The 19,660-nt window shown below is 44.8% G+C and overlaps 1 protein-coding gene across 1 annotated transcript in view; it reads left to right on the top strand.

Moving 5' to 3' along the window:
- Positions 1-685: 685 nt before the first annotated feature.
- Smco4 (single-pass membrane protein with coiled-coil domains 4) overlaps positions 686-19,660 on the top strand; it is a 69,674-nt gene continuing 50,699 nt past the window's right edge. Inside the window, exons 1-4 of the mRNA XM_078044951.1 lie at positions 686-740; positions 2,841-2,928; positions 3,089-3,549; positions 3,903-3,990. Of these exons, the coding sequence (XP_077901077.1) occupies positions 686-740; positions 2,841-2,928; positions 3,089-3,549; positions 3,903-3,990 (692 nt within the window). The remainder of the gene's footprint in view (positions 741-2,840; positions 2,929-3,088; positions 3,550-3,902; positions 3,991-19,660) is intronic.

Genomic DNA, 19,660 nt, shown 5'->3' with positions numbered 1-19,660 from the left:
TATCAATATGTGCAAAAGGCTTGAAGTGGAGAAGAGCTTGTTAGTTTGAGAAACAGAAAGAAAAGGCAGCAAGGCAGAGCAATAGAGTGGAACGAACGCCTCTGTGGGAGCAAACTTCACCAGAACTCACCAGGTTATGAGAACATATTGAGTTTGGATTTTATCCTAAATGCAAAGAAAAGTTGTAAGCAACTTTATTTTAATAGCAAAAATGTCAAAAAGGTAAACAGAATAGTTCAACAGTATTAAGACCCTGTTCTGTTCTGAGCTAGATCCAGAACCCTGGGAATTCATAAGGCTCTTATCTCTCTTTACCCCAGTTTTCTCATCTATAAAATGAGGTGGTAGGTTGGATGATTTCATACTTCCCTTCCTTTTCTGATGTTTTGTAATCTATGATGAAACCTTGTTAATAATCTTAATTGTCATCATGGAGTTGACAATAAAGTGGGATAAACACATCCAACCTCCATGTTACTTATTATTTGCGTTCTAAGCAGGTATGTTTAAAGCTTCTGGTAGTTTATAAGCTGATTTTGCCAACCCACTGTCATGTTGGCTGCAAAAGGATTTTGAACAGTTCTAGGCTCAATAACCCATTCAATAAAGAACTCTGAGAGAGTGCATTTACATAAATGTGATGCTCTTCTAAGCTTAGATGTAGTGACTTCTAACTGAATGCTTCATGACAGAAAAACACTATCAAGAGTACCGATTCTTAGATGAATTTCGCCAAGACTGTAAGTATAGAATTGTCTATGAGTGATGTTATGTATTGGTTATCTGTTGTTGTATAACAAACCACCCCAAAACTTATTGACTTAAAACAACAATTTTTTTTTTTCTTGAAATTCTGGAGTTGGCTGGGTTATTTTTGGCTGGCCTTGCCTGGGCTCAGTCATGTGGCTGAATTTAGCTGGCAGGTTGCACAGCTGTGATAGTGAGTCTTTCTTTCCTTGGGATCTTCCATTTTTAAGGTGGTTGGACCAGGTTTCTTCACTGCATCCTTAGGGCAGCATTCCAGGAGAGCAAGGAGCAAGACACAAATGCTTCATTTATCAAATATCATATCTGCCCATGTCTCAGTGGCCAAAGCAAATCACAAGGTCAACATAGGCAGAGACCACACAAGGGCACCTTGACAGGTGGGCTTCATTAGAAGCCATTATTGTAATAAAGTGTGAACTTTCTCTCTAAGACTTGCATTGCAAGATATGCAAATTTAAGTTGTAAATTATGGCACTTTCACAAAGATAATGTGTATATTATTAGGAGTATGAAGGAACATTTGGAGTCACTTTACTAAGGTATCGAATCCTCCATTAATGGCTCTGCTTGCCTCATAAAAATCATTAATTTTTACCAGTGGCCTTGGGAAGTTTTGTACATAACACTTAGAGAAAAATAGCGTTAAAATGACAATGGATTAAGGCAATCCACACTGTGATGCTTACTAATTTCACATTAGCCACATCCCATGTTCTTGCACTCCTTCTATTCTAGTATGGAATAAATTTATATGCATGCCTGTCTCATCTACTAGAGCTCAAACTTCTTTGAGGGCAAAGGCTTAACCTCACTCATGACTGTTTCCCTCAACTTTCTTCCACCTACAACACTAAATAGATACTTCTTAAATACTTGCTGAATAAACTAATCCATAACTGGATTAAACCTCTATCTGTTCTGGGGATTTCCCTCAGAGGTCTCATTTTTTTCCTGGGATCATTTCTTCTTTCAGTGTTACAGCTGATGGGATTGAGGTGTAGAAAGCCTGAATGAATGCCCTGGGATTGCAGCCAGGGTCCCTCTGAGGAAAGTCACTGCACTTCTGTGTGGACCAGGAAGACAACTTCTTGTAAAACTGTGTTTGAGAGAATGTTTGAAAGAAGGACAGGAAGAAATCAGGAAGGGGCAGTACACAGCAAGGGCCCTCAATCTGTTTACAGGCTCTGACATCCATAAATTAAGCACTTGTTGATGAAGAGATTGACCACAGAAGCCCAAGTGGAAAATCTGTAGAAGAGAGGGTTCTACAGCTCTTATAAACACCAAGACCTGTTCCTAAGTGTGTAGGGGAGAAGGGGCAAAGGCTTGCTTCCAGGGCTGACCTGCTGGGAAGGTGATTGTCCACAGTTGAAAAGGCAGCTATTATTATAATACATGTTGCATTTTTTTAAAAATCATTGTTAGATCATTAATAATACAAGTAACCTCCATTTGCATACTATCATACACATCAAGAGGAGTGTGTACATCCCTTTACAATGAACGATCTCAATTAATTCTCACAATAACCTTACGAAGTAGGTTTTTTTATTCTTAATTTATAGGTGAGATAATTGTGGTCCAGAGATACTAGCTTTCCTGAAACTGCCCAGCTTCTAAGTGGTTGATTTAAAACCTAAGTGTGTTTCACTAAAGTTCTGAATAACATTTAGCACTGGGCCTTGGGCAGCTTTGGTGCTGGTCTGAGGCGAGGAACTGTGAGAGTCTCATTTATTTATGCTAAATTGAGCACACATGTGCACGTGTAATTTACAAAAAAAACAACTCTAGGCCAGCATTTCTAACCGCTGGTGGCATAAAACCGAGTTGGGTAGAGAGCAGTAAAAATCTCTACTCCTTTGCTCACTCCACAAGTATTTATTGCGCACTTCGGAATTCCAGGCAGGACTCTGACCTAGCCTTAGGAGAGAGAGCGGTGAGCACGCTACACGTGGTGTTGCTCCCTTACCCACCCCGCTCGGCGATTTTGTTATCTCGCGGGGGGAGGCATCCAAAGAAGCAGAAAATACCTCTGCAGGGTGGGGGGTGGGGTGGGTTGACTTCTGCACCAGCTGCGCGGCGCGGGAGGAAGGGCGCGGAGCCGGCTGGGGTTGTCAGGGCAGACTCCCCGGAGGCAGCGGCGGGCCGGACGGTTCGCGGGTCAGTTTTCCGGGCCCTGAGGACCCCGCTCAGCATTCAGCGTTGGGGGCGCGGTGGGGCTGGCGGAGCCGGTTGGGCCGGAGGGCTAGCGGGGCCGAGGCCCGGGCGGCTTGGGCGAGCGTTAGGGTTAGGGCGGGAGGATTCGGCTTCCCGGCGGCAGAGGGCGCCTGGCGCTGCGGTCCGGCGCGCCGGAGCCGCCCGCGCGGGCGCCGAGAGGAGAGGCGAGGCGGGGAGCGCGAGCGGCGGCCACTGCCACGTATTCCCGGCAGTGGCGGCGGAGGTGGCGGCGCCCGCGGCAGGTGGGCAAGGGGTGGCCCGCGAGGGCGCGGGCACGGCGTGAGGCGGCCGGGCGGCGCGGGGCACCCTGCACCCGGCGGGGTGCGGCGCCGGGACAGCGCGGTTCCCGCCACGCCGGCTCCGCCTCCGCGGCGGGCTGCCGACCGAGGCCCGGGAGCCGAGCGGGTCCCGAGCGCAACTCGTGCCTGCGGGGCGGGCGGCGGCGGGGGAAGCGTGCTGGGGCGCCCTGCGCACCTCCGGACGCGGCATCCCAGCTGCTTCGGGGCCGAGGCCGGAAAAGTTGGGGCGGACCGGGAGCCCGTGTTGGCCGGGCGGGAAGTGCGGGTGCGGAGCGGTCGGGAGGGCCCCGTTTGGGGAGGCGGGAGACATGGGGCCCGCGCCCGCAGGGATTGCGGCAGGTGTCCGGCTGGGGGCCCAGCCGGTCTCGGGGACTGTGCGAGGCCCCAGAGCGTGGCGAGCCCCGGAGCTGAGGGACCTGCGACGAACTGGTAGCGCGGAGGGAGCTTTATCCCTTCCCTGCCTTGGCCCGGGGCTGACTCGAGGGAGGTGTCAGGCCCAGAGTTAGGGACGACTGTGGAGTGTGAAGACCCGAGAGTTCCAGTAAGGGTGGGCAGGGAGGGAGCTGAGCTTGGCTCCCTCTGCGGCCGGGATCAAGTGCCGCCCTTCCCATCTGCCAGATTCACCTCTGAGACTGCACAGTGTTTTTGTCCTGGGGAAGTTGAGGAGGAACAGCCTGGTGGATGATATACTTAGGGGTGTTCCAAGGTGAGTAGGATTAGGATTAAGCAGCATGAAATCATAACTATCTGAAAAAAGCTATCTTTTCGCATACCCTCCCACTCCATTCCCTGTCCAGTTTCTGCCCACACCCAGGCGCCAGGGTTGGGGTAGAAGCTGCCAAACTGCAGGACACATCTGCTTATGGGCTTGTGGGTAGAAGACATGGCGTTTATTCTCTAGCTGAGGCTGGTTATTTCAGAAACAGGTGGTTCTGAAGAGGCTGAATGCCTTATTAGAACAACCTGTGTGGTGCCCCTTGACAAGGGAGATGACTCATGTTGGTTGTTTTTTCCTCTCAAATAAACTTTGTATTCAAGACACCAGTATACCAGGTCGTTTGCAGCAGTGATGCAGCTGGAGACTCAGACTGTGGGCCTCTTGAGCTCTTGTTCTAGCCTAGATGTGTTTCTAAGCAGTATGACCTTGGATGAGCCACTTGCCATGTCTGAACCTCAATTTTATCAGTGAAATACTCTGATGGAGTCTTTTTGCTTGTGAGACCAGAGTAGTCACACACAATAAACCTAAGCCTGTTCTTACAAGGAAATTAGGAAACATTTAAACGAAAACAGACGAGAAGCAATATTCAAAAAGCAAAACAAAAAGCTGATAATAATTGCATACTAGTTTTACATTGTGATACTGTTCTTATGCAGGTAGTTGGTGCAGTTGGCTGTTTGTCTTTATTATAAAGTTGCTTTGTTTAGAAAATATTACCTGAATTTTTTTTTCTTTTTTTTAAACCTTCAAGATTGGAGTGGATGCTCAGTTGGATTGGTCTCTGTAGGCCAAGAACACCTGTAGGACCTCTCATTCCCATAATATAAATTTTCTGTTTGTTTGATGCTGGGATCCTTATGTCACCACAATTCTGCATCTTTTCTTTCTGATTTGGGGAAATGAGCTGATTCCCACTGCATGTGGCATTTCTGAATTAACCTGGTTTCTTTTCAAGTGAGTATAGTAAATAGGCAAGCCTCAGTGCTAGACGCAGCACGTTAAAAATAACTTGAACCAACAATATGTATCTTTTCCACTCCACCCCTATTCCCCATAGTCCCTGAGCAACTTCTCCTAAGAAATGCTTTGGATGTTAAGGACCATCACAGAATTAAAATAACTGCAGTTAAATAGCACGTTAATGGTCAAGTCATGATGCTGGAAGATAGGGAGGATTTTTTGTATTCTATCAACTGAATGCTCTTCTCCTGTTAGTAACTTTCAAAATCCATATTGGGTTTGACCACACTTTTTTTTTTTTTAAATGGTGGTGGTGGGTACTGGGCTTTGAAGCCAGGGATGTTTTACTGCCGAGCTACATCCCCAGCCTTTTTTATTTTATATTTTGAGAAAGGGCCTTGCTCAGTTGCTTAAGGCCTTTCTAAGTTGCTGAGGATGGCCTGGAACTTATGATTATGATCCTCCTGCCTCAGCCTCCTGAGTTGCTGGGATTATAGGCACCTACCACTGTACCAGGCAACCACATCATTTTCATTTTTTTTTCTTCCCTTGGAAGCTGTGTTAGTGGCTATCCCTGAATTTGAGCCAGTGATAAAATGAAATGATGTCTTCTCCAAGTAAAGACTAATTATGTTGGGTCTTTAAAATATCTATAGTGTGAATGTGTATAATTTACTTTAACTGATAAAAATCATGTTGCTAATAATAGTCACCATTTGAGCCCCTGCCATATATTAGGCACTGTGAAGTAAGAAGGAACATCAGTTTATAGGTGAAAAAAGCTAAGTGAGGGCAAACTCTGTATTGTAGCAGGTTTGTACAAGTTACTGATGATCTTTGAGTCCAAGCAAAATTTTGTAATGGTGGAAAAGGAATTCTTAGCTTTCCTACAGGGATGTGATAATTAAATGAAATCATATATGTGAAAAGAAACATGTAAACTGTAAAGTACTCTAATGTAGGACATTGTAACATAAGCACAGGAAGTAGAGTGAGAAGTGGTCTAGGGAGTCTGGTGGACCAGAATGAAAATCCTGATCCCATTGCCTTGACCTCTTTGAGTCTGGTTTCTTCATATGAAAAATCAGGGCAATGCCATCTGCCTTATGTGAGATGTATGTGTGAATTACAGTGGGTGTTCAGTAAAGGTTGGCTACTCCTTTGTCTCAGTGGCTTTCACACACTCCGGATAATGGGATTGATCAAGTCTTCCAGTAGGAATTGTCCTCAGGGAAAAAAGGCTTTTAAAGTACATTTTTGTTCTTATAAATAATTCTTCTAGCGTTTGCCCTCACCCCAGTGTATTAAGTAAATATTTAGTGATCATCTAGTCCAAAAAGAAATTGAATGAAACCAGAAGCCAGAATGAATAAGTCTTTGGCAGGAAGTTGATGAATTTAGCTAGTTTCTTTTTGTTCATGGACTTCTCTTTTTCTTTGTGGCCTTCTCTCCTTTTTTTTTCATTGGACAGGGAAAATGCACTGAATTTGGGGGGCTTGGGCTGAAGGAGGGCATTGGAACGGCTATAGTGGGCCGGAGAGAGGCAGGAAGGAGATGTAAGAGTTTAATGTGGCTGATGGTAGAAGCTGAAAAGTTTGACATGGAGAAAATGTCTGTTGTATGTACTATTTGACCAAATATAAGGCTAGTTTCCACCTAGTCCTAAGTAAGGTTCTCTTCTGGGACTTTGAAGATTTTGTGCTCTAGGCAGATTTTGACTGGTTGTGGTGGCATCATAAATGAATTTCCATAGTAAGTTGTATGCTGAAGAGGAAATTAAATTCCAAGAGGGTGTTTGTTGTGACTGATGCCAGAATTTCTCTGAGAATTAATAAGATTCAGTCAGCCTATAAAAGTACTCTTAGTTCTCTGAAGATATTAATTAAGAAATAGTTTTTAAAAAATAGAAGTCTCCTTTGTGAGCCTTTGAGATGTCATCTTCCTAAATCTTTGGAACAAATGAAGTCCAAAACATCATAAAGATATATATTTTAAAATCATTTTCTCCCAAAAGTAATGTTTTCTTATTTTCCTCCTCTTGCATGGTTTTGATAATGAATTAATTTTGGTCTCATTCACATTTTGATAGCCTCTTTTAGATTGAGCATGTGCCTTCTTCTGTGTTAATTCTTGTTCATTCATTATAAAGAGGTGGTTCAGCATGGTGGTAGGGAAGGAGCGGACACGCTGAGCAGCTGGGGACTGACTGGTAGGATTGATCACTCTTGGAGAGCTAGGCTCTTCACAACTTGGACTTAACCTTATAGCAGTTATGAGAAGGTGCTTGTGTTATTCCCTATGTACAGATGTAGAAATGGGACAGAAACACATGTCCAGGAAGTGGTTAATGTTAGAGTTGGCTGTGATCTGTGGGATGCCATAGCCTATGCTTCCATTGAGGCTGGAAAGGCTGGCAAGGCTTTCCTCTGCCCACGATAGGCCTTCTGTCCTGTAGGTTGGGAGTTTCATTAAGAGAGAAGGTCAGATCTATATTCTGGAAAAATTGCTCAGTGGGCTTGGGGACTATGAAGTAAAGCAGGTGGAAAGTAGAAGAGGGAGGAGTGTATTATTCAGCTTGAGACACCATGAGGTCCTGAATATAAGACATGAAGACCCTGCCAGTGGTGATGGAACACAGGAGACATGTTGGAATGAGAATGGCTCAGTCTCTTTGGATATTGGGTCTGAGAGAGGGAGGAATCATATCCGAGCTTTTCCTTGTGTGACCTTTCTCATTGCAAAACAATGTCTGCAGCAACTAGAATCTCCTCCTTTGGTCTCTGCTAACAGCTGGAAACAGATGTCTGAGTCAATCCTGAAAGGGCCTTGCCCTCTTTCTGCCTACCCCATGGCCTTATTATTCTTGCCATTCCAAAAGCATCACAGAGGTTGAAATTCAGGCTCCTGGTACCCCATTTAGGGATATGCTGGTTTGCTCATTCAAATTTCATGTAAAAAATGTCAAAGGTAAGAAGCTACCAAAGAATGAAGGCTCCCTGGAATATGGTCTGCACCCCATTATTGCCTTTTGACCCAGGGACCCACCACAGTGTTTAGTCCTAAGTTCTGGCTATTCCTAAGAGCTGATCTGGCCTAGGTGGGGTTGACTGGGAAAGAAGTGATAGTAGGTGAGTTCATAGGGGTGAGTGGTAGTCCCAGAAGAGGAGTTGAGATCACCCTCTTCCAAAGACTGCAGTGTAGCCGGGGACTCAGGTGGACCAGCACCAGAGCACAGGGAGATGGTTGACTGGTGTTCTCATTATAGGTGCACTGTCACCATGTCATGGATATATTGTTTTTGTGCCCTTTCCTCCTGTCAGTGCCAGATCCAATAGTAAACTTGCTTTTGGGATTCCTTTTCCAGATTGCATAATACCCCTGCCCTTCATATAGTCTGTTCTGGCTCTGGTCTGGTTGGAGATCAGTTGATCAGGTTCTGACTTTATCAGGGCTGCATTCTTTGGAAGGAGACGGCTGAGTTACCTGTGTTGGACCTGACTGCTTTTCACTGTCATCAGTCACAGCCTGTCTCTGCAGGTGAGTTCCTACACAGACTGTACACCCACTTTCTGCTTTTTTTTTTTTTTAAGAGAGAGAGAGAGAATTTTAATATTTATTTTTTAGTTTTTGGCAGACACAATATCTTTGTTTGTATGTGGTGCTGAGGATCGAACCCGGGCCACACACATGCCAGGCGAGCGCGCTACCTCTTGAGCCACATCCCCAGCTCCACTTTCTGCTTGATGCTTACTTATTCTTTTCCCTGGAAAGGCGACTTCTCTTCCTTCTTTTAAGGTCACCTAGACTTCTCACTGTGGACTATTGGGGCATCCATCCAGTTTGTCTGGTAGGAGCACTTGCCAGACAGGACACATGTTTTAATGGAATAAGAATGTTCTTGCCTCTGGATATTAGCTGTCAGGCTTGTCTCTTGAATTTTATGTTTTAGGCAAAGCCTCTTTGCTGTTTTTCTTTTGTGCCTAATAGTGTGTATGTGTGTGTTGGGGGTATTTGTTTGTTGTAATTATTACTGGAAAGCAAAAAAGATACTTATCAAATGTTCTAATCTACAGCAGTGCTACTGCTCTGGCAAGCAGAAAGAATAAATATATATTTAGACAGGATACCATTGATTTATCTTTCTTTTTTCCATGTTGTTGCTGTTTTGTTGGCAGAACCATCTGATTTGTATACTGGTGCAGTTTGGATTTCAGTAGTCAGTGTGAAAAGATTCCCGGGCTGCTTGCCGAAGTGGAATGACTCGGATGAGTGGGCTTGGGGGCTGCCAGTCTGGGCTTTCCCTGCCATCCCAGGAGCCTGGCACACAGTGCCTTTGTTGGGCAGGTAGAGTTTGACCAGGCCTTCTCTTTGGCTCTGCCTTGGAGCAGCTCTGTTGGTGGCAATGGGAGGCCTTTCTCTGTTGTGGGGAAAGAGAATTCTCTTTAATGCTGGTTTTGGCTCTTATATAATCCTGTGGGGGTGAGAGAGAGGAAGGCCCCAGACTGGTGAGTTTAGGGGATGACAGGTTCAGGGTAGCACAGGCCTGCAGCTCCTCTAGAACTTTTGCCAAAGTTTTCTTTGCATCCCCTGTTTCCCTCCTTCCCTGTTGATCCCCATCTAGTCTGCTATGAGTGGCATAGAAACTGGATTTTGATAGCCTTGAGTCAGTGCTATAGTGTGGCATGGCAGCCTGTTCATGTTGATGGTGCTGCAATTTCATGTCAGTAAAACTGTTTTGGTGGTGGTGTTAATAATTAGCTCAGTTGCTGTTTTCTTAAATGATATAGACAGTACCTGATATATTCTGCTCCATACCCCATCCTCTCAGCCATGTAGTGTAGAATTACATAGAGACATGTCAAGCCCCCTTCACCCTGCATGCTTCCCTGCCAGGTCCTTGGGAATAAACAGCTTCAGTGGTTTCATGCATATCCTACAACTGTTTGTCAACCTGGGTAGACACACACACACACACACACACACACACACACACACACGGTGTTTTTTTTATAAGCCTAAATCCAATCACATATATTTTCCCACTATTTGATTTTTTTTCCACATAATGTATATATTATATATTAATGTATAATGTATATGTTGGAGATTTTTTATGCATGTAACTCTCCTCTGTCCTCTATTTTGTCTTTTATTTGTCTATAATTCATATGTATATCATGGTTAATGAATTGACTTCCTAGGAATGGACATTAAACTAATTGATGTTGCTATTATAGCTTTATACACACATATCTGAGTGCATGTGTTTCTCTAGGAGTAGAATTCATTTAAAATGTTGCAGCAGTATCCATGCTGTGCTCTGCAGGGCTGTACTGGTTTAAACTACCAAGAGTGTATGAGGTTACCCATTGGTTGCCATTATACTCAGTGAAAGAAATAATCAGTAGCCATGTTAGTGATCACTGGTGAAGTTGTAGCACTCATTGTTAAGCCTCTGGAGCTTGGTGATGAGATTTCAGACCTGAGTGGGCAGGTCCATAGTAACTGTGGAACTGAGCTCACCAGGACCTTGGCTATGCTCAGCATGGTGTAAGCATCATGCTGCTAGGAGCAGTGTGGCACCTAGAAACAAGTGCTGCTGGTTGCATGGTCTCTCCACTTTCCCTGGAGGTTAGGTACAGTAATAGGACTGTTAAATTTTGGTATAATATGCCACAGTGCTCTGAACCTGTCCTGTGGGGACTTCAGGTTTAAGTATCAACTAAGACCAATTTGTCCTAAACTGCTGAAGTAGGAATTTAGATGGGGATCTGAACTGGGAGAGGTTGTGCTAGAAAACCAGATGCTTTGGCTTCTGAGAAAGACTCTGGGAATGTGGTGAGGCAAGATTCCCTGTGGAGCAGGTCTTTCCTTCCAGCTGTGCAGTCCTCATTTCCCTGTACTCCTGGCTTGCTGTGGGAACATCCTGACAGTTTGCCCTTATCTGGATGCTTTGGGAAGAAGTAGTGGTTTCTCAGAAGGCATTTGGGGACCTAACAGTGTCTGTGGAGGAAGCCTGCACAGATAGGCCTATTCTAGAGCCCTCGATGCAGGCCAAGTTGCCCAGTGTGTTTGGTGAAGCTTTGGCTTACAGGACAACAATATCATTCACCTGTCACCAAATGGGGATAAGAGAGGAGTGTGGTGGAGGCCACCTGGGTTGGAGAGGAGGCTCCAGAGTTTAGCTGTGTTGGAACCCAGCTCCTACCCACCCCATATCGCTGAGACTTGAGCAAAGTTATTTTATTTCTGTGGGCCTCAGTTTCCTCACCTGGAATCTAGGAATACTACTAGTGCCTACCTCACAGAGTGATTGTGAGATTAGAGTAATGCTTATAAAGCTCTTGGCATATTATCTAATTAGTACTCAGTAATGTTAAGTAACTACTTAAAATTAATTATGTTTATGTTCCTTTTTCCTTTTAAAAAAATGTGTGTGTGTGTGTGTGTGTGTGTGTGTATTTTGTTGTTGTTGTTTTTGATGATACTGGGAATTGAACTCGGGGTCGGGGGTGTTTTAGCAGTGACTTACATCCCCAGACTTAAAAAAAAAAAAAAAATTCTATTTGAGTCAGGGCCTCACTAAGTTGCCTAAGCTGACTTCAAACTTACAATCTCCCTGTGTCAGCCTCTCAGGTAGCTGGAATTATAGGCATGTGCCACCCAGCTAATAAATGTTTTAAATGGATGACTACAGGTTATATTTGCTAAGTATAAAAATAGGCATAGTCAGGGTAACATTGAGGAGGGGAGGTCAGGAGATTAGTAGCCACCTGGAGACAGATGAGGGTTGGAGTTATTAAAGGGGTGAAGGTGGGAGGTTAGGGAGCCTTTGGTGGGACAGGAGAGTAAGTTTGGATATCCCCTCACATACCACTCCTTGTGTGAACCTCCTTCTCAGTGCATACCAAGGCCCCAATGCAAAGGACTTGTCACTGTTTTTAGGTGGATTCTGTGCTGGGAGATGCTAGTAGGGTGTCTTCCCTTTGTTTGAAGCAATGGAATGAGACCCTAAATGGGCAAGTGGCTGCCTCAAACCATAAGCTGTGGGACAGAGTGGAAGTGAATCCAGGTCTGGAACTCTAGGGAGTTGAGACTCCTTTTTCTTCCCAATGCTGCACCCATCTTCAGATGTGACAAAGGAGAGCCATAAGGTATTAGGTGTGCTATTTACTCCTCCTGAGGCTTTTTGAAATGAGGTCACTTAAGTGCAGGGAGGGAAGTAGGTGATTGTCCATCGTGAGACAGCTTTGAGATTCCGACTGGGGCCTGCCTGTCTCCAACCACACTCATGTTCTTTTGCTTCAACAGGGCAGGCCTCAAGTCAGTGTCCACAATTGGTTTCGTTCTCCTGGTCACCTGTACTCACGCTGTTCTGAATGTGCATGCATGTATATGATGGCAAATTTATTTGAAGTTCTAATTTGTTTGCTTATGGTTTACCCAAACCAGCTTTTTGAGGTTTGCAAGTTGAATGTGGAGAAGGCTGTACCTAAGGGTGGCAGAGGAATCCAGTGTTTTGGGGACCAGATAGAGAAAAGACCTTGCTCTCAGGAGCTGAGTTTTGTAGCTGAACTTGTGGTCTGCGGGCCTAGGGGAAGTAGAGCACCCAGTAAGGCCGCAGCAGAACCTGAACAGAATGTGTGACCTGTGGATAGGTCTGTGACATGAATCTGGATAATATATGTGAAGATTGACTATGCAAATGGGATAATAGTGGCCTGTGGTGTGAAAGGTATTTCAATATAGTATGTGCTAGGTGCTGAAGGTGCTGCCTTGAATGGCAATCAGCAGAATGGAGACTTCACCTTGGCTCTGGAGGTCTGAAAGGGTTCTCAGAAGAAGTGTAAATAAAAATGAACCTTAGGAGGTAGATTTGATTTAGCCTTTAATCCATGCTACACTTTAGCAGATAAGGATACCAAGACCCCAGAGGTGAGGTACTGTTCTCTAGTTACTTGCTCGTCGAGAGCCAAGCCTGGATTCTGCCCCTGTCCCACCACACAATTCCTATGTGTTTAGTTCTGGTATGGCACTCAACACCTGGTTGGAGTTCAGTATTAAGTATCAAGTGAAAGAACCAGGTCTCAATTCAGTTCTTGGCCTGGCTCTTCTGTGAGTGCAGTTAGAATATTAGCCTCTCCATTTTGCCCTATGTAGGTTGAGTGTTGCTTCCCTGCCTTCCTTCTAAGCTTATCTTTATTTGCCCAGAATTCATTCAGCCATTATTTCCTGAGCATCTACCAGGTGACAGTTACCATTCATGTGCTGGGAATTTTGTACTGAGTGAAAGAAGCCGAAATCCTATTTTTGTGGAGCCTGAATTCTGGTGAGGGTGATGGACACTGAGTAATCACAATATATGATATGTATATAAGTTTCCTCCAGCTGCTATAAAAAGTACCAGAAACAATGGCTTCAACAACAGAAATTTATTCTACCACAGTTCTAGAGGTTGAGGGAAATCTCTTCCATGCTTCTGTCTTGGCTTCTGGGGTTACTGGCACCCATGCTGTACCAGTCAGTGACAACAGCTCTTGTTTCTGCCTCTGCCCTCACATAACATTACATGGGGTTCCTCCACATCTGTGTATTATGGTTTTCCAGAGATACAGAACTAATAGGAGATTACTGCAACAAGATGACCTTATTGTAGTGGGGTTCTCCAGAGAAGCAGAACCAATTGAGGTATGCAAATATATAGAGAGATGAAGTAAGAAGTAACAAGAGCTGCAGTTAGCAAGTTGCCGACATAGCAGTGCTAATGGTATAAGTTCCAATCCATGTCCAAAGGCCTGAAATTGGGAGAGGAAATGGTGTAAGTTCTAGTCTGAAATCTGGCAGGCTTAAGATCCTAGAAAAGCCATTTTTTCAGTTCAAATCCAAAGGCAGGAAATAACCGATGTACCAGCTCAAGTAGTCAGTTAATAGGGTTCCTTCTTACCTAGCCTGTTGGTTCTGTTCAGATCTTTATTTGATTGATGAGGCAGTTGGGAAGGCAATCTACTTTACTCAAGTCTACAAATTCAGATAGCCACGTCATCCAGAAACATCCTCACAAACACAGAATAATGTTTGGCCAAATGTCTGGGCACTCATAGGCTAGTCAAGTTGACATAAAATTCATCACACTCAACAAACTGTTTGCACAGACCCTATTTCCAAATAGGGCCCCATTCTAAAGTTCCAGGTAGGTGTGAGTGTTTTGGACACTCATTCCCAGTTTGTGTATGAGAGGGTGTGATTGCTGGAGAGCAGTGCGAGTGCCTGAGCAGAGGGGAGGTGGGTTGCTGAGGGTGGCCAGGGAAGCCCCTGGGAGAAAGCTGTGTTTGGGTTTCAGTCTGGAGGTGGGAACTGGTGTATGGAGGAAGAGGAACAGCAAATGCAGAGGCCTGAGACCTCCAGATGGCTTAGGGACAGTGCAGTGGAAGTGCAGTGTGGGTATGCTATGGGGAGGCCATGAGGATATAAGGTCCAAGAGGTTGGGGTTATAGGAGGGGACTGAAGATCAAGGAGGTCCTTGCCTGTGTTTGTTTGCTCTAGAGGGGTGGGAGCCACTCTTGTGGCTGTGAGCACAAATAAAGGCAGGGTAGAGTGTGGATCAGCTCATAATAACTGTTTCTAGGTTTGTAAAAATGGTTGGTACTCTGTTGACCCTTGATCCACACTTACTGCCCTTGTTCTTTCTGGATGCCTTTTTACTCCTCTCCTCACACATAAACCAGATGCATGAAAAGTGTGAACAGAGGTTAGACAGGCTGCAAGGTGGAGGGCTGCCTGGGGTGTCTTGTGGACACCCTGCCATGAGCTGCAGAGCCTCACTACCGGTGGTGTTGGTGGTGGTGGTGGTGGTGGTGGTGGCGGTGGCGGCGGAGGCACTCTTTCTCCTCCAGCCCCAGGCTTGCCTGTTGAACACAGTGCTTATGGTTCATGTGCTCATCACTCTGGGCAGATTTAGAAAATGCTGAGGTCAGTGTGTAAGCTCAGTGTGTTCTGCTTCCAGTATACTTCTGTGTGTAAAGTCACTGAGCTGTGAAAAGAGTTGAGTCAGCTTCCTTGGTCAGTGGGCCACATTTGGCCTTGAAAATACAGGGCAGGGAGTAGAGGGCACAGGACATGAGGGGAAAGGTAGTGAAGTGTGGTACATGGGCCTGGGACCCTCTCCATCACCCATTTTGTAACTGGCCTCCAGAGTCTTCGCACTTTGTTCTTGGTTGTTCTGGAAACACTTCAGCCTGCTAACAGACATTATCAAGAAGGAACTCCAGATGGAGGCTTGCCCTCAGTGTACCTAGTTTGGGGACTGAAGTTGCTGGGTCAGTTTGATTGCTGAGGAAATCATAACTTCAGATTCCTTGGCCTAGAGCTGAAAGGAAATTGCCTTATCTGTTTGACATGGAATTTCCTCTTTGAGCCTCCAAAGGAAAGGGCCTGGAGCTGTGTGATGAAGGCTCCAACGAATTGGGCCAAAGGTGGGCCTGCTTTTCCACCTCCTGAGTACTGAGTGCCAGGAGCAGCCCATGTTGGGAGGTTATTGGGTGGCATTGTCACTGTGGCCCCTCTGGAGAGCATCGCTTTAGAAGATAATCATGTATAAGCAGAGATGGAAATAGAATTGCCCTGTGCCAGGAGCAGCTGCTCTTCTGTAGTATTTTGGGAGTTGCCTTTGGGTCGACACGCAGTCTTTTTCCTTCTCTCTCCCAAGCAAAACACCCATACAAAGCCAAAGTTGTGAAGGCTATTCCTAGCTAGAGGGGAACATTACAGATTCATTCTGTGAGAGAGTGATTTCGTCTGCAGAGTTATTTTTGGGGTGCTTCCCCTAACACATCAAAAGAGCTTCCGTGGAGGAACTGCATTTAAATTGCACAGCCTTTCGCTGCCAGAGCTGCTCGGGAAGTTCTGACACGGGTGACAACCATCAAGATCTATGGGGTCTTGCTTTGTTTTTTTGTTACAATTAGAACAGAGAGGCCTTTTTCAAGAGTAGGGGCCAGATGAAGCTGCAGGTATTCCCACAAAACAGCTTCTTCATCCTCTGCCCAGGGGTGGCCTTTGTCTCTGTAGGTGTGTCCCAAGCACTTAGTATATGAATACTTATTGACAGGCAAGATCATATTGGATGTGGGCCCTGACATCTTTGTTGGGCTCTGAGCTTGCTGCAAGGTGTGATTTAGCTTCTAGTCTTCAGATTGGGGATGGAATGTTAAATTATGGCCTCATCATTGCTGCCTTGGGGAGAAGTCACTTGGCTCCCTGGGCCTCAAGTTATCTTATCATTAACCTGGAGGTGGAAGAATGGATGGAATGAGTAACTCCTTTCTTTGTCTTTCCCACCCACTCTGGGCAGCCCCTTTGCTCTGGCTCTCTGGTTAGTGGGAACTCCTTGAAGACAGGGCTGTTCAAGGTAGAGGGAAGCATAAACTCTTTTGTTTTGGGCAGCTTGACACAAGCTCATGGTCTTTAGCTACAGTGCTTCTTGATGGGCTTCTTCCTGTTTGGCCAGACATCCAGAGTTCTTTATGGGTAAAAGATGATGGGGAAAAGAGGAGCAGGTGCAGAGGATTAGGCAAAATCTCCACTCCAACCCTGGAGGCTGGTGTCTCCAGTTGCTCAACGTGCTCTCCTTGTTCTTAGGTTTCACATAACTTTCTATCCTTGCCTTGAACAAAGGCCCTTTATTTCTAAATGTTTTTGAGCATTGTTTTTGCAATTACAAGTAAGTCAGAAAAGAATGGATCCTGATTATAAGATTGTATGTACAATAGGGTCTAAATTTAAAAAATATCTACATAGGAAAAACACTACAAAAATCATATTTGGTTATCCCTGAATTTGGTATTTTAGGAAATTGTATCTATATTTTTTGGCATTTTCTAGATTGAATATGTATTTTCTTTATAGTAAAAATGATTAAAATTACTGTTAATAACAAATAGCTACTTATTGGAATTTAGTATGTGCCTGACACCATAAGAATGTATCATTACAGTCTTATTTAATCTTGTTATTAATGGGTGAGATAATTTTTAAAAATACAAATGTTAACTAATTTTTGTTATCATGGAAAATATACACAGCATAAAACTTAACCTTCTAACCATTTTCAAGTGTACAGCTCTGTGGCATTAAGTATATAGGCTGTAAGATACTGTTTAAAAATTCCTTATTTTATAAACTGAGATTTAGAAAAACAAGTTCCTTGCTGCATTGGCATCCAGTTATTGTGACAAAATACCTGTGTTAAATCACCTTAAGAGGAGGAAAGATTTTTTTAGCTCATGGTTTTGGAGGTTTCAGTTCATGGTCCTTTGGGCCTGTGGTGAGGCAGTCCATCATGGTGGGAGGATGTGGTGGAGCAACTGGAAAGTAAAAAGATAAGCAGGGTCTTTGGTCTCAGTACCTCCTTCAAGGGCATGCCCCAATGCCCTAATTTCCTTCACTTGGCCACCTCCCAACAGTGCCAAGGACTGGGACCCAAACCTGCAACACACAAGCCTTTGGGACACATTCAGGATTCAAGTTATAACATGAGTGAGCCTGAGTTCACAGAGCTAGTAAGTTCCAGAGACTGGATTTGGATGCAAGACAGATACTCAGAAGAAGGACCTCTAGGCTGTCTGGTTTGTGGCTGTTGGAATCCATGATTTTTTTCCTTCCCTTGCTTGCCACTGAGCATAGAAAGACACTCATTGATTTGTGTGTCTCCCTTGAAACTTCTAGGGGTTGAGTTTTGTGTATCTGTCAGTGATGTGTGGCTGACAGGTGCAACCTGTTGATGGATACCAAGGTTAATGCTTTGTGTGCTTCTGTCTTTGTGAAGAAGGTTGAAGTGCGTGGGCTGCTGTGCTGGGAAGGGTTATGTGCTAGAAGGTGTTCTGAGTGGGTAGAGAGCAGTGGCTTAGAGCTCAGATACATGACTTGGTTGGGTCTGGGTGGGCCGTGCTGGGTAATTCTGGAGAATGAGCCTTTAACTTGGAGTTAGGAGATCTGTGCTTCAGTCTTGATTTTACCGGGTGATAGATATGCTTTGGACTTGATTTCCTCATGTCTAAGGGGGTGATGAAAGTGCCTCTTCTGCTTGCCTCCTGTGATGGTGGTGATGATTAAATGCCCTTATGTTTGGGAAGACTGCTAAGTAAATGATAGGGCATTCAAGGAAGTTTTTGTGATGGGAGTTTTTAGTGTGTAATGGAGATGGGATTGTCTGGGGCTGACCCCAGAGATCTAAGAAGGGTGGATTTGGATGTGAAGAGTGGCAGTTTGTTTTGCTGTCAGCTTGCTTCTTCCGCTGTTGTGTGGCTGGTGATGTAGTATCCACTGTCTACCTAGTGGTGTTCTACTTAGTATCGAATGCTCTCTACTTTACTGAAATTTGTCCGAGCCAAATTCCTTGGATTCACTCTGCCCATGACTCACATTTCCCTTATCGAAACAAACTTTGATTTAGATCATTTTGTAGCTCCACATTGGTTGAACGCATACAGTGACTTTCCCTGACCTTGTCTGTCTGCTTTGTCTTTACAGCGAATACCTGTCTGCTCTTTTCTGAAATCTCAAGTATCTAAGCATGTGAGTGGGTCAGAAGAAGCTCAGCTTTTTATTGGATCCATTTTGTGCAAGACACTGTAGAACATTAAGATAATGAACTGTCAAAGACAACTACGCTCCCCGTTTCATAGGGAAGATGTGCAGTTTTGAGGATTAGGGATAGGTAACTATAGTCCTTGGTCCACATGGATAGAGGTACATGTTGGGAATAGTCAGAGTTGAGCTCTTAGCAAGACCTCTGTGACTTTTTGCTTTTTAACAAAGGTTTGAATCAGCTATCCTCAAGTGGAGTTTCTGTCTAGCTAACATGAGACAGTTTTCAAGTCATTGCTGTTGCAGGGCATGGTTCAACTAACAGGAAGGCTGGGGTTTGTGCAGGGCTCTGCTGAAGTAAACATCTGTCTCTCACTCTCCCCTAGTTTTTGGCTTTGAGAATGGTACTCGAAGACTAATTAGGTCACAGATATCTATTTTGAACTGATTGAGGCTAGGCTGCATGGACATTTAATTTCCGGATCAAATTCTGATGGCCTGGTTTGCCCAGGGGTTTGGCCGCAAGCACCCTCTGGTTGGCAGTGAGTGTATTTATAAAGTGTGAAGAGTCAGGTGAACAGACACTCCAGTTCTGTAGGCATCCAGGGCAGCAGTAGCTGAGAGGCATTAACCCTGCAGGAAGTGGGAGTGTAGTTTTTCCACTCTGCTTTCTTGAGTTTTCTTAAAGTTGTTGATCCTCATTAATTGCATGAAACCATTTCCTTTTAAGGAATCAAGTTCAGTGTTTATCTAACATGAGTTTGTCTCTGCTATAAGTCAGAGTTGTTGATTTACTGTGTGCTGAGCCTTTTGTGCCATTTTTTCTACCTTACAGAGGAAGAAACCGAGGATCAAAGTGGTGAGTGTCAGTAGCAGGACCTGAGATTGGAACCTGTGCTTCTGGACAGTTTGGCCTTTGCACCATAGCCTGGGGAATAGAAGACATCTTGTCTGGAAAAGGGGAGCTCAGCTGAGTTCCTTGGCCTTCCTCTCTGGAGAGGCCTGCTGTGGGTGTTGGGGACACAAGACCCCCAGGGGTGGGGGCAGATGAACCTCTGTGTGGAACTAAAATCATGTTTCAGTCTGTCACTCTGGAGTGACTGGATTACAA

Source organism: Ictidomys tridecemlineatus, chromosome 4 (assembly GCF_052094955.1).
Source record: "Ictidomys tridecemlineatus isolate mIctTri1 chromosome 4, mIctTri1.hap1, whole genome shotgun sequence".
Lineage (NCBI taxonomy): Eukaryota > Metazoa > Chordata > Mammalia > Rodentia > Sciuridae > Ictidomys > Ictidomys tridecemlineatus.
The sequence above is the reverse complement of the archived record's forward strand: the minus strand, read 5'-3'. Positions and strand labels throughout refer to the sequence as shown.